This window comes from Puntigrus tetrazona, chromosome 17 (assembly GCF_018831695.1).
Source record: "Puntigrus tetrazona isolate hp1 chromosome 17, ASM1883169v1, whole genome shotgun sequence".
Taxonomy (NCBI): domain Eukaryota; kingdom Metazoa; phylum Chordata; class Actinopteri; order Cypriniformes; family Cyprinidae; genus Puntigrus; species Puntigrus tetrazona.
Genome location: NC_056715.1, coordinates 20,554,557 through 20,567,774, shown reverse-complemented (window position 1 = coordinate 20,567,774; position 13,218 = coordinate 20,554,557). Strand labels below are relative to the sequence as shown.

General features: G+C 38.8%; 1 protein-coding gene across 3 annotated transcripts in view; it reads left to right on the top strand.

Annotated features, from left to right (window-relative positions):
- Nucleotides 1-11,052, top strand: part of LOC122362234 (kinesin-like protein KIF26A) — a 79,437-nt gene extending 68,385 nt beyond the window's left edge. For all 3 annotated transcript variants that reach the window (XM_043263588.1, XM_043263589.1, XM_043263590.1), the window contains 7 exons: nucleotides 299-482; nucleotides 2,115-2,274; nucleotides 2,742-2,904; nucleotides 3,250-6,568; nucleotides 6,804-6,994; nucleotides 8,504-8,654; nucleotides 8,772-11,052. In XM_043263588.1, the coding sequence (XP_043119523.1) occupies nucleotides 299-482; nucleotides 2,115-2,274; nucleotides 2,742-2,904; nucleotides 3,250-6,568; nucleotides 6,804-6,994; nucleotides 8,504-8,654; nucleotides 8,772-8,950 (4,347 nt within the window). In that variant the 3' untranslated portion in view covers nucleotides 8,951-11,052. The remainder of the gene's footprint in view (nucleotides 1-298; nucleotides 483-2,114; nucleotides 2,275-2,741; nucleotides 2,905-3,249; nucleotides 6,569-6,803; nucleotides 6,995-8,503; nucleotides 8,655-8,771) is intronic.
- Nucleotides 11,053-13,218: the final 2,166 nt, after the last annotated feature.

Sequence of the window (13,218 nt, the reverse complement as noted above, 5' to 3'; positions counted from 1 at the left end):
TATTCATATAATTGTTTTGCTATTTAATGCTTATAATTAATTTTATTAAGTAAAGGTTTATTAAACTTTTTATTTAATTAAAAGTTCCAAATACAAAAAAAAAACATTTATTTAAAGTATATAAAAGTATATATATATTCCTTTAAAAACTTTTTTTTTTCATAAAATAAAGTAAGTCGCACCAAGATTTTGGTATGACTAACCAGCTCTAGTCATGTTTCTTTTCACTTGTTGTCAGCATAAGCCCGAATAAATCCCACTCTTACACACACACCTAAAAATCTTTTCCATGTTGTAGCTCCAAAACCAGAGTGAATTAAGGGCTCCCACTGCAGAGCAGGCCGCCCTGTTTCTTGATGCCGCCATCGCAGCACGTAGCACCAACCGACCAGACGCAGATGAGGAAGACCGCCGCAACTCTCACATGCTGTTCACCTTACACATCTACCAGTACCGCATGGAGAAGAGCGGCAAGGGTGGAAGTAAGTCATGTGTTTGCATTGTGTGAAATGATACCGTTGTTGAAGACTCTGCGTGTGCTAAATCGATTATACTCAGTCTAGTCTAATTCCTTCTCCTCCTCCTCATTTTCCCAGTGAAAGGGAAAATAATTCTCAAGCTTATTAATGTAATAGCTGCGATATTACAGGCCAAATCATAGAGCTACCAGAATCCCTTCAATTTGCCTCTCTCTCCATCGTGGTAGGAGGGAAATCAATCATGTCTGCTTTGACCACTTCATTAAACTTTAATGGGAATTTTAACAGATAGTAATAATTCATGAGCAGCTAACAGCTCTAATCATAGTATAGAGGTACCTGTCACTGAGCCATCATGCTGCAAATTTGCATAGGTAAATACAGTGTTTGTCACCATCCCATAACTGTGAAATTGCCATGGAAGGTTCTTTAAATGGCTTCATCAAGCCTGCTGATTTTAACCTACTTGCAAAAAACAAACAAAAAAAACTACTGCAAATGGCAGACAATCACTAGGAATAGAGGGAATAGGTTACTCCTGCTTTTCACAAACATAATGATATAGTGTTTCAAGGTTTCTCTGTAACATCATGTGTAATAATATAGTGTTGGTCGATTGTCAATTCAGCAGTCATATTTCTGTATGATTTTGTGCGAAATAAAACAACTGTAGCTGAACCATGAATTAAGAAGGTCTTTTACTGTCCTTCTTATAGTCTTTGAGCAAGAAGTACTGTATATGCCCTCTCTAGGCATAACTGGGGATAAAATCATTGAAAAGTTTGATGTTAGTACGGCATCTAGATTAACACACAGTTAACCTTTAGTTTGTGTCAACAGTCTGTTATATCCGCAGGGCAAAGATGAGTTGATAACTCAGTTGATCACTCACAAAGATGAGACGCACTTGTCTATATATTTATAGCATAGTGTGAACATAGGTGTTTATCTAGGCCAGCTTGTTCTGTCTTTGAATCATAACGGGCTGGGTAACTACTCATGAATAAATCACACACGGTCTTGTCAGCCGCAGGTCTTCTCTGGGGATGTTTATTAATATATCTGTTATTTGCCACTCCTCAATCTGCCCGACATTACCTCAGTGTGGGAGTGTCGTCAGCGTGGTATAACCGCACTGGCAGCGTTTCGAACTTTCAGTGTTATCGGTAATGAGTGAGGTTGACAGTGTGTTTGTATCTTCCATTACAAGGATGGTTAAGCTGGAATTATCTGTACAGAATGAGATATTGCCCTCTCAAGTAATGAACTGTGCTGTGCTCATTTATTTTGTTTGGTAAAGTTTGCTTTGTCTGCAACCATAATACTTTGGAATTAAACTTCATAATGTAAGTAGTTTTATTTGCAATGAGCTTTGGGAATTAACTAATTGTCATTTACTCTTCTATTTGTTTTTGCTTATTGGCTTTTATCTCTCTAAATATTCATGAACAGTATTGTGTTGATTTTGTTATAATTAACATGTACAATGAATGTGATTTGCTAGATCAAAGCAGAGCTGATGTAAATTTAACTATAATTCATTTTTATTTGTGGAAGGACAGTATATTTGCATTGGTTGCAGTGCAGGACACCAGGGATCACCTTTCATTTTCTCTTTTTTTTACCCTCTATCAGTGTCTGGTGGTAGAAGCAGATTGCATCTGATTGACCTGGGAAGCTGTGAGAAGGTGCTTTGTAAGAGCAGGGACGCAGGAGGAGGTCTGTGTCTGTCTCTGACTGCATTAGGAAACGTGATACTGGCTTTGGCCAATGGAGCTAAACATGTTCCATACAGGTAAGAAAAAATCAAAATGGGTCATGTTGCTTAAAATGTGTAGATATGTTCCTAGCATCTTTGGTAAGATTTTGAATCAAATAGCATTACTAGCATAAATAGATCATTCTGAATCTTTTCTGCGTTTTTATAGAGGATGTAATACTGAAGCATTTGAGCGCATAATAAACAATGTGAGCAACAAGCTTGTACCTGTGATCTTTGTGTTGACAGGTTTATTGTTTGACTAATGCACTGTTGTATTTTGCTGAACTCATAGAGCAATCTTGTTGGTGTTGCATATGCCTTATTTCTCACCATTCTAAAACCTGTTCATGGCAGGACTGTATAGTGAACCTTTAGACAGTTCTGCACTTTTAGAGAACAGTTTTCAGCCAGGCTTCCTCAGTACTTGAGTAAACAGCTGACTTTCTGCTGACAATCTATCAACCTATGTTTATGCTGACAATGAAAATGTATTTTTTCAGGGATAGCAAGCTCACCATGTTACTGCGAGATTCCTTGGGGAACATCAACTGCAGGACAACCATGATTGCCCACATCTCTGACTCCCCTGCCAATTATTCAGAGTCTCTTACCACTATTCAGCTGGCCTCCCGAATCCATCGTATGAGGAAAAAGAAATCAAAGGTACATTTTTAACTTACTAGAAATCAGGAATTCGTAAACTAATTATATATTGTATTTGGAGGATCTAATTAAATCCAGTTAAAATCCAGCTGTAGACCAAGTAAAAACAACTGCCTAGGAATGAATACATAGAAATACGTTTCGTCCATATTAACCTTATCAGTTATAATGAGATTGTAATTGAGATTATAATGTAATTCAGTATCGTAAGTATACTATCATAGAAATAAAACAAAAAGTCACTTGATGTATTGCCCTTGTGTTCATACTTGTGAAATGGGTACAACTATACCACACCAGAGTTCCAGAGTTTTTTTTTTAACTGATACTTTGTCTTTTGTCAAGTATGCATCAAGTTCCTCTGGAGGAGAGAGTTCCTGTGATGAAGGAAGGATCCGTCGACCACCACATTTGCGGCCCTTCCATCCTCGCACCGTGGCTCTTGACCCAGATCTACCATCATTCCTCAGTGATCCTGACTACTCTTCAAGTAGTGAGCAATCATGTGACACTGTAATTTATGTTGGCCCTGGTGGTGCTGCCATCTCTGATCGGGAGCTCAGTGACAACGAAGGACCCCCAGCATTTGTTCCCATCATCCCCTCTCTTAACCGTAAGCAACGAGGGAAAGAAGGGCCAGTTGACCGTGATCACTTCAAATGTAACACCTTTGCTGAGCTTCAGGAACGATTAGAATGTATCGATGGTAGTGAGGAACCTACAGACTTTGTTGGAGAATCTGGAGGGAATTCTGCAAGCCCTAAAATGGATCGTGATGCAACCAAGTTGAAAGAAGGCTCTGGCTGCGTTTCAGTTTCTCCCAAGACTCCTACCAAAGCAATCTTACCAACACAGGACAGCATATCCAAAAAGTCAAGTTCTGTTGCCAATAAACTACCTGGCAGTCCAAAACACAAATCCAAATTAGAACATTCCATGTTGCAAAGTGCCACATTGGACAAAGATCTCAGAGACATATCTGAAAGTAGGACAAGTGCAGATGGTGAAAAGGTGCAAATATCAGATAATGATGCACTCCTATGCACTCCAGGAAAACAAAGTAAACCAACAGTATCCCAAAACTCAGAGCCTGTGGTTAGGGAAAAGGTATTTTTCACTAAGAAGTTACCTAAGCCTGCTCCTCCACCTCCACAACAAAAAGACTATGTCAGGGTCAGTAGTGAAAGTGAAGAAAAGTCTGCCACAAGAATACCACCAATTGGGATGAGTCATCAAAAAAGAGGGGATTCAAATGAGAAATCAACTGTAAAAATCCATAATCTTAATTCCAGAACTTCAGGGGAAATGAGGTCTAATCTTAGGGAAAGGTGCATGGAGAAAGACATATTAAGGACAACTGTAACCCTTAAACAGCCAGTTGAGCTAAATGGTGAGGATGAGCTAGTATTTACTCTTGTAGAAGAGTTATCAATTGGCAACATTGTTGACAATGGAAGGCCCTCCAGTATTGTGAGTTTCAATAGTGATTGCTCACTACAGGCCCTTGCCTCTGGATCACGACCAGTAAGCATTATTAGCAGTATCAATGATGAATTTGATGCCTATACATGCAATGTTGGTACCTCAGAGTCAAATATTAAAATGGTGACACCTTTACAGGAGCAAGCATGCACTTCACTTGGCAGCCGTGGTTCTTCTATCACTTCATGGCTTAGTGAAGTAAGTGTCTGTACTCTGGAGAGTGAAGGTGCCCAAACAGTAGATGTCTTTCTCCCTCAAGGTACTCATACAGGCCCAGACAGCAGCTTCTACCTTGATTCTCTTAGGATGTTCCAAAGCAGCCCACAAAAGGAACCTAAAAACTCCCTCAATGATAGTGGCTGTAGCTTTTCAGATTTGGACAGTGACAGTGCTATATCAAACAAACTCTCTCTTAGCAAGTGTCCATCATCTCCAGAGGCCCCACAGCAGTCTGCCAAAAGTTTACCAAAGCTGGCAAAGGCAAATACCATTCATTTATCTGATCCCAAGTCTTTTCAAGATTCTCAAGTTGTCCAGTGTAGTCTTTCCAGGAAATTAAAACCTACCTCATTCGCAACCCAGAGTAGCAGTATCAGCGGAAGCAGCTCCAGTAGCAACTGGAGACGTGAGCCACCAAGGCAAGACTGCATACCAGATCCATGGCACCAAGTAGATTGTTCACTGGAGCCTTCTGTAACCTCTAATTCAGGTTCATCCAGACTGGTTAAAAATGGACTGAGTGGAATTCCTGCAAGAAAAGCAGGCACAAGCAGCAACAGTGTACCTCGATTACCCAAAACACTAGGGTCAAATCCATCCCAAAGGGTGGTGGACGGGTGTGAAAAATCCAGCAACAACAGGAAGATGGAATCCCCAAGTAAGATGCCACAGCTCAGACGAGGTGCAACAACACTTGGGACAGTTCCAGTCATACATTCATCAATTGAAGTCAAGCTTGCTCAAGATATTGGTTCTTCAGGAGGAAGTTTAAAGTTTGCCTCTTTAGGAAAAAGTGGAAAAGCAAGCAAGCAGGAGGAGAGTATCTCAAAACCTGGCAATGTCTCACCACCTCCTCCTCCAGTTCGCAAATCTAGTTTAGATCAAAAGAATCGAATCCTGTTTCCCTCAAGTGCCTTAAAGTCTGCTTATGAGGCAGGAAAGTCTTTAGGACCAAGGGCTACAGGTTTAGAGGATGATATTGATCTTAGCTTTAGAGGTGATTCAAATAGTTTAAGAACATCAAACTTAAAGTCAGAGCATAGTTTGATAAAAGCAACCTCTAGTCTCAAAGCTAGAGGAGCTAGAGGTGATACAGGGCAGCTTTATGGAAGCCAGGTATCTCTAGAAAGATGTGACAGTTTGTCATCTCTAGGGTCAAAACCTGCTCTTAGTAGAGAAAACAGTGGTGCTAGTCTCAACAGCAAGTCAAGCAAGTCTGTCGTTAGGTTTGGATCACCCGTTGCGACCTCTTCCCCAATTGCTACCTCTCCACCTTCTTGTATAAACCCAGTAACCACTGTAAAAAGTGGGATTGTCAAAGGTAGCCTTAACACAAGACAAATACCTGTTAATGCAAACAAAGCTCGTACATTATCTGCAAGCAACTCCAAAGCTCTGAGCTCATCCACCAAATCTCTTGTGGTACCTACAACAAGGAATGCCAACCTTCCACCATCAGGAAAGACTGCATTACCTCGAGCAACAGTAGGAGGCAATGGTAAATCTACAAGGGGAACAATAATGGGTACCAAGCAAGCAATGCGGGCAGCAAACAGTCGCGTTAGTGAGTTGGCCTTGGCCAATCCTTCTGGGAAACATGCAAAGGGCTCAGGTGATTCAGACAGTGGCAATGACAGTGGAGTGAACCTCAATGATGACAAGCATACCCCAATCCCCATTCTCCCATCTCCATATAGTAAGATCACAGCCCCCAGAAGACCTCAGCGCTACAGCAGTGGTCATGGAAGTGACAACAGTAGTGTCTTAAGTGGAGAGTTGCCTCCTGCCATGGGACGAACTGCACTCTTCTACCACAGTGGAGGGAGCAGTGGATATGAGAGCATGATCCGTGACAGTGAAGCTACCTGTAGTGCTTCTTCAGCCCATGACTCCATGAGTGAAAGTGGGATGTCCTCCTCTGGCCGCACAAGGAGCTCAAAAGCACCCAAGAAGAGGTCAAATGGTGAGTGGCATCTCTTATTGTCTGTGAAGACCTGATATTATTGATAGTCATATTGCTTTCATGGTTTTTTTAAAATGTAAAAAACATGAACATACAAATAACCAGCACAGCATGGAATTTTCCTATTCCTGTGTATATTTTTGGCTTGCTATTTCTTCACTCATCCATGTAACATTTTCATGTCCTAATTACTACCCTGCCTTATGTTTTCCATTGGACTATCCACATGGACCAGGCCTCCAGAGGAGACGTCTCATCCCAGCTCCCTTACCGGACACCTCTTCCCTGGGGAAGTCTGGCACCACGGGTCAGTGGGTGGATCTTCCCCCTATGTCCGGGCCACTGAAAGAGCCTTTTGAGATCAAAGTGTATGAAATTGATGACGTGGAGAGGCTTCAGCGGCGAAGACAAGAAAAGACAGATGAGGTACGAATGGGCAGTCTGTGTATTTTTTTTGAAACTGAGATGTGGTTCAGTGCATTCATATTTAACCTTATCGATTCACATGGGAATGTAAATCATGTTATATATGCTTGCTTATGCATCTTACATAGGAAAGTAGCAATATGTTATGAATAAAACATACATGAATAACTATGTATAACTGTGTTTGCACAGTGCATATCTAAGATGTCAGAAACAAATTTTGTCCATTACAACCTTCCCAAAGATTAGCTTGGATCTAGGTTGAGACAGATTTTCATATGTAACAAGCAATATTATTAGTTCAGCAATGTGCTTGATGTATTAAGATTCATGAATATAACTCTGGACACTGAGTGAAGGTTTGGCCATTTGCTACTTATTAAAAAGTATTAAGATAATGTGCAGCATAGGGCATTAACCTGCCAGTAATAGGCAACAAGAAAAACAGTTGTTTCTTTTGACAGTGAAAAGTGGTTACATTCGAAACACTAGAGTGATGAAAAGCAATTAACTATATGGAATTAATTGGTTTGGCAGGAGCAACCAAGAAAGCGTGTAAAACTGTAGTAGTGAAATGGTGCATTTAAAAAAATGTTATCCTTTCTCTCATTAAATCAGCAGTGTAATGTTCTCACATAACTCCGAGAAGATAATCTTCAATTTGTCTGTCAGTGTTTTTAAGACCAGTTGTTATTGCATTTGCCTCAAAGCATGTGTTTTGTATAGTATTAAATATACATGTTATAGCATTATAGTGTGCACAAGAGCATTTATCCAGACATAGGGGTATTATAAGTATTAATAGGAGTACATGCATGCACACATTTGCAATCAAAATTGTTCAACCTTAAGCCTTAAGGCTTTAAGGAAACAATGGCTATGTGAAACAAAAGATTATGAGTGATCTGAAAGCTTTGTCAATTGAAGAATGGGACAAGATTGCAGAAGAGAGGTAAATCTTCTAATCTTCTTTTATTATAGACAATAAAAGATTTTGCACCAAATTAAATAATTTTTAAATAATTAAAATATTAAATAATTTTTTTCATTAATGTTTAGGGCAAGGGTGTCCAACCCTGCTCCTGGAGATCAACTGTCATGCAAAGTTGAGCTCCAATTCTAATCATTGCCAGGACAGCCAATCACCAGGAGCTGGGTTGGGGACCCCTGGTTTAAAGCAAACTTTGCATACTTGAAATGCATTAAATTACTTCTGTTATTTAAAAAAGAAATAAAAAATTGACAGCATTTCTTGCAGGTGAAGGGGGTTGAATAGTTTTGATTGCAACTAGAAGTTGTAGTATATACATTCTTATATACTCTTTGCTTTAAGAGTCAGTTCAGGATGTTGAGAAAGTATGTTGATTAACTGGCATGGATGTAGCTCAACTGTATAAATTAACCAGACTGTAACACAAAGAAGCTTGTATTCTTCCATACATTCAAGTCAGTTAGTTACTATATGAAACTATAATTTTAACTGCCATTATGTCAATCTTCTATCCACAGGGCCTGATGTATTTTAACACTAAATTAAAGGTTCTTGAGAAACGGCAGCAGCAAATCAGAGATCTCAGAGCTAAGCATAAGACTCTCAAAGAAGAGCTAGAGGACACAAAGTCTAGATTAATGATGGAACCCAGCAAGTGGATTGGAGAGTGTAAGTATTATGTATTTAGTGCTTGTAGTGCATCCTGCTAAAAGAGATGAAGGTTCATGCCAAATGCTTCCAACTTCCAATTTCTTTGTAATAACTCTGTTCTGCTTTGTTTTGCAGTTGAGGTGGATGAAGATTTGGATCAGGAGTCGCAAGAGTACTTGGAGGCATTGGAGCAGGCTACGGCTGAACTGGAATATTGCGTCAACCTATGCAAGTGCCGTGTCATGATGGTGACCTGCTTTGACATCCGAGTAGCATCCGACATGCAGGAAGGACCGCGAGAAGTGGAGGTTTAAGAACAGAATGTGGCGATCGATGGACAGTGACAAAGAAATTGAGGAAGACAGGACCCTGGATGTCTGAAAGGAAAGATAAAGAAATGTAGCAGCCGGTCCGGCAATTCCGAGGAAACACAAATGGATCAAAGAATGATCTTTATAATAGGATGGCACACTGAATTCTGCATGAAGTAGGAACTTATCTTCCGGAGAAGAGAAAACTGTTCTGGTTATATGCAGTGCCTCATAACAAACATGGAATAGACTTACTCAAATGGAAAGCCAACAAGCTTTGATGTGTTTGACGCATTTCCTTACACAAGGAAAGAGAAGAATCATTCTCACTTACCGAAGAGTTATTCAACCACACCACAAAGTGCCTTTTTCATATGACTGTTTTGTACATTTGTTGTCAATCATTATTTTTTCTACCGGTGCTAGTGCTATGACCAGCATACCCAATCATATTTTTTCGGTTATTTTATTGCATTGTATAGTGTATTTATATGATCATACAGTGTGTGAAATATAATTTTGGGTGTGAAAGGAGAGCAATAAGCTGACTTTACGTGCTTTGCCTTTGCCTCCTGAACTATCACCTCTGTCAGCATATTAATATTAAACCTTTTGAGCCTTACGTTGTATTTGTAGTTTTCTGTCTGAGTGTTTTTTCTACTTTTCAAATCAAATACCTGTCTTTTTAAGGAACACGGTATCACTCAGCAACGGACAGTCATACCTGATGCAAGCCAGTTTTCATAAACATGTTTGGTTCGGTTGCCTTGGCTCTTCTAAAGGGACTAAAAATTGATACATATCTGACTTCAAGATGTTTATTTCCCAGAGAATCGAATAGGTGATTTGAATTGGTACTACGTCGTTGAATGTACATTAAAACATTTCAGTGAACAATACCCAAGAATGTAAAACAGCATTGTCATTTGTTCTTATCACATAAATACATGCAAGTCAGTGTCATTGTTATGCTTGCGATGGATGCGCGTTGCTAGAGAGGCGTGATCTATTAAAATGCAGATTGGCCTCTTGTTCTTGTTTACTTTAAATAGACACTTTGGCAAAGGGCATTCATCAGTGTAACCTGACATGTCTAGCTCAGCCTTTCTCTGTGGACACAGAGTGCGTTGCATTTAAAGAGCTCTTGGTGTGATTGAACAGGGGTGAGGTGACATTTGTGCGGTACAGGAAGGATCTTTTCCATGCCTATTCAGACAACAGCATCTTAAAAGTAACCACAAAAATATCTGATGAGATTTTAAGCACGGTGGTTCGCTCAATGGCATATTTGATGCTATTACTACACACTTTTTATAGACTAAGGGAACATTGATTCTGTCATTACCATCTTGACAGTCCATGTACCTCAAACATTACAACGGTCCAGTCCACGACACATTGCAGGTTTTTTAAACTTCACTGTGGATGTCTATCCAAGCCTTAGTCCTATGCATCCATGCAGTCATGGTCTTAAACGAACAACCTCAGAAAATGCAACAGGAAGCATTTAGCACAAATGACTGTCTCATAGGCTAGCCTTTACAGGATATGCTGTATATACAGTGTTTTTCAGCACTCAATTTGCTGTTTAATAACTGCTGTAAAAGACCACCTGCTTTTCTCTGATGCCATCACGAAAACGCTTCTGGTGAAAGTAATTCAGTGTTTTTAACATGTAGCTGCCAGAATGACTTTCCTGTTACTTGTCTGTCAAAGGCTGTGAATGAACTTTAGATCTCACTCGACATTGACTTTAAGGAACACCTTTTGTTGGATTTATTTACCTTTATAAACACACTCTCAGGCCCTTTTTCAAGATGCTGCGTGAGATTTGTATTTTTTTCTAGATTTTATTCTTCATCTTTGAATTTTGTAACGATTATGCTGGCATTCACTATACTTTAAATACATGGATTTAACTGACACCAAACTGAAACTTTTTTTGAAACAAAAGCTGACAATGTATGTTGCGTCATGTTTCATATCAAATCATATTTTCTAACTTTTTTGTTTTTGTAAAGAATTTTCTGACCCTCTGTATAAATGTATTATATGGCAGCTTGGGATAACACTGTTTTCTTGTGAATAAAAATGTCCTTCTTATATGTCTTGGTCTGTCCATTTCTTTCCTACAGATATTTCATGAATATTTATTTCAGGATTTAGATGTGTGATAAGAAAGGGGTTGGTAATAGGCAAATTTGTGTTTTCTGAAGAAAACATGCAATTTCTAGGGTTTTTTAGGATAGCATTAACATTAATAATGAAAACATCTGTAATATTAATATGCATGTATGTAATAAACAATATATAAATGTAAAATACTGTTTCAAAAGGTATGACTGCAGTGTTTTTAGTGAGGTCCATTGCTTAACTGTCAGGTTTGTATTCTTACCACTGATTGGACAGAATTTTGTGACAAATTGTAAAACAGCGTGACTTTCACATATTTTGGTTTCTGAATATATTTCATATAATTGTCATATCAGCAAAGCATCCCTAAAGAACACATGTTATTTTTCATATTTACGCCATTATCAAATGCTTTTCAAATAAGGCATATGTCAAGGACAAACATGTGGCTAAAACATAATCTTAAACCAGTGGAGATTTTGTTGTTTGAAAATATTTTAAATAATTGTCGTGTCAAGCAAAGCACCCCTTACGATTATGTTTGTAAAAAAAGAACACTCGTGTTGTTGAAAATGCCTTTCAAATATGGTAAATGTCAAGGACGAACATATGGCTAAAACATGATCATAAACTAATTTAGTTTCTAATATAACTGCCAGAACTTGTTTAGTTCCATTTTTATCTCATGAGATCGTAAATATTTTGTCTGTTGATTATTAATACACGCAACGTTGTAATTTCATCCAATACTAAGCTGCTATTTAAACATAGGAATTCTAGTTTATAAATCAATCGTTCTAGTTTAGTTTGTCCATCTTGGTAAACACAGCAAGTACTATATAAAGAATGAAGAATATGTCAGCAATCCACAGGTGTCGGAGAGAAATATAGAAGGTGACGAGCTGTGTCGGCAAACCAGCACACCATAGATTCACACAAAAACACATGCACATGCATTCAACACGGTCCTGTCACCTCGTCATCCTGTTGCGTTGCCACCTGCTCTGATTTTCACACACGAATAGTCTATTTGATTGGGCTCACACACAAACGCACGCACACATTCACAAACACACACATTTACCTGTCCATGGGGGTGATCACTGCTAAATGCACAGCTCACATCTTGCAGTTTAAGATAACGCTTTCTTTGAGGTTGGTTCAGGTATTTTTTCAGTGCACACTGCGCATCTAAAACACAAAAAGCCATCATTTCAACTAAAATGCAGGTCTTTAACCATGCTGAACAGCGTGCTAATGCTAGCTGGTTACGTTGTACATATGTTGACATCTCCCTGGCCCTGTAATTCCCCCAGCCTTTCTGTCTTCATTCCACTGAAAGCCGCAGTAATGATTTGGCTATTGTGTTGCAGCAGCTGGTCACTGTATCGCTAATCAAATCTGTAGCCTTTAGCCTAGCTGGCCCTGAGTGCTTTTTGACAGCAGGAAAGAGTGCCAAATCACTCCAATGACAATGATTAAAATGTACACACAATCTATTCTTGGATACTATTTCCTATTTCTGTGTCATTTATTACTGGTATAATCACCATAACCGGGAGTGACAATATAAGGCTACATAGTTTGATTGCTACGATTCTTTAAAGCGTCTGTGTTTTAAGTCAACCGGTCTATTTAACCTGTTATATTTTAAGTATATTTTATTTCTTCAGCCTGATACCTTTCCAAACCTTAATAATTTATATTTTACGAATAATACACTTCAGTATTTAAAGCTATGGTATTGTTTTAGATAGTTAGGCATACGGTTGACAAATGCAGCCTGGTTTCATAAAAAAACATATAAAAAGTATGCTATATAAAATGAAACCTTGTGGCACTGATATGCAAAAATGGACTTTGGGGTATATATGACACGCACTAGTTTGGTGTGCGTATTATACACTGTTTTCGCGTGCATACAATACAAAATTTGTTGATCCGCAACCCTAATCCTACCTATAATGCAGCATATACACACAAAAGTTATTTTTTGAGAATTACACCACAAGTTTTCATTTTGATTTGAAGTACAATTTTTACGCACATTCATGAGAACGGGTAGCACAAATCGTATGGATTTGTTTTTCAGGTGTGTTTTTAAGAGCCTCTGAAACCTTCCACCTCCCCCAGTTCCA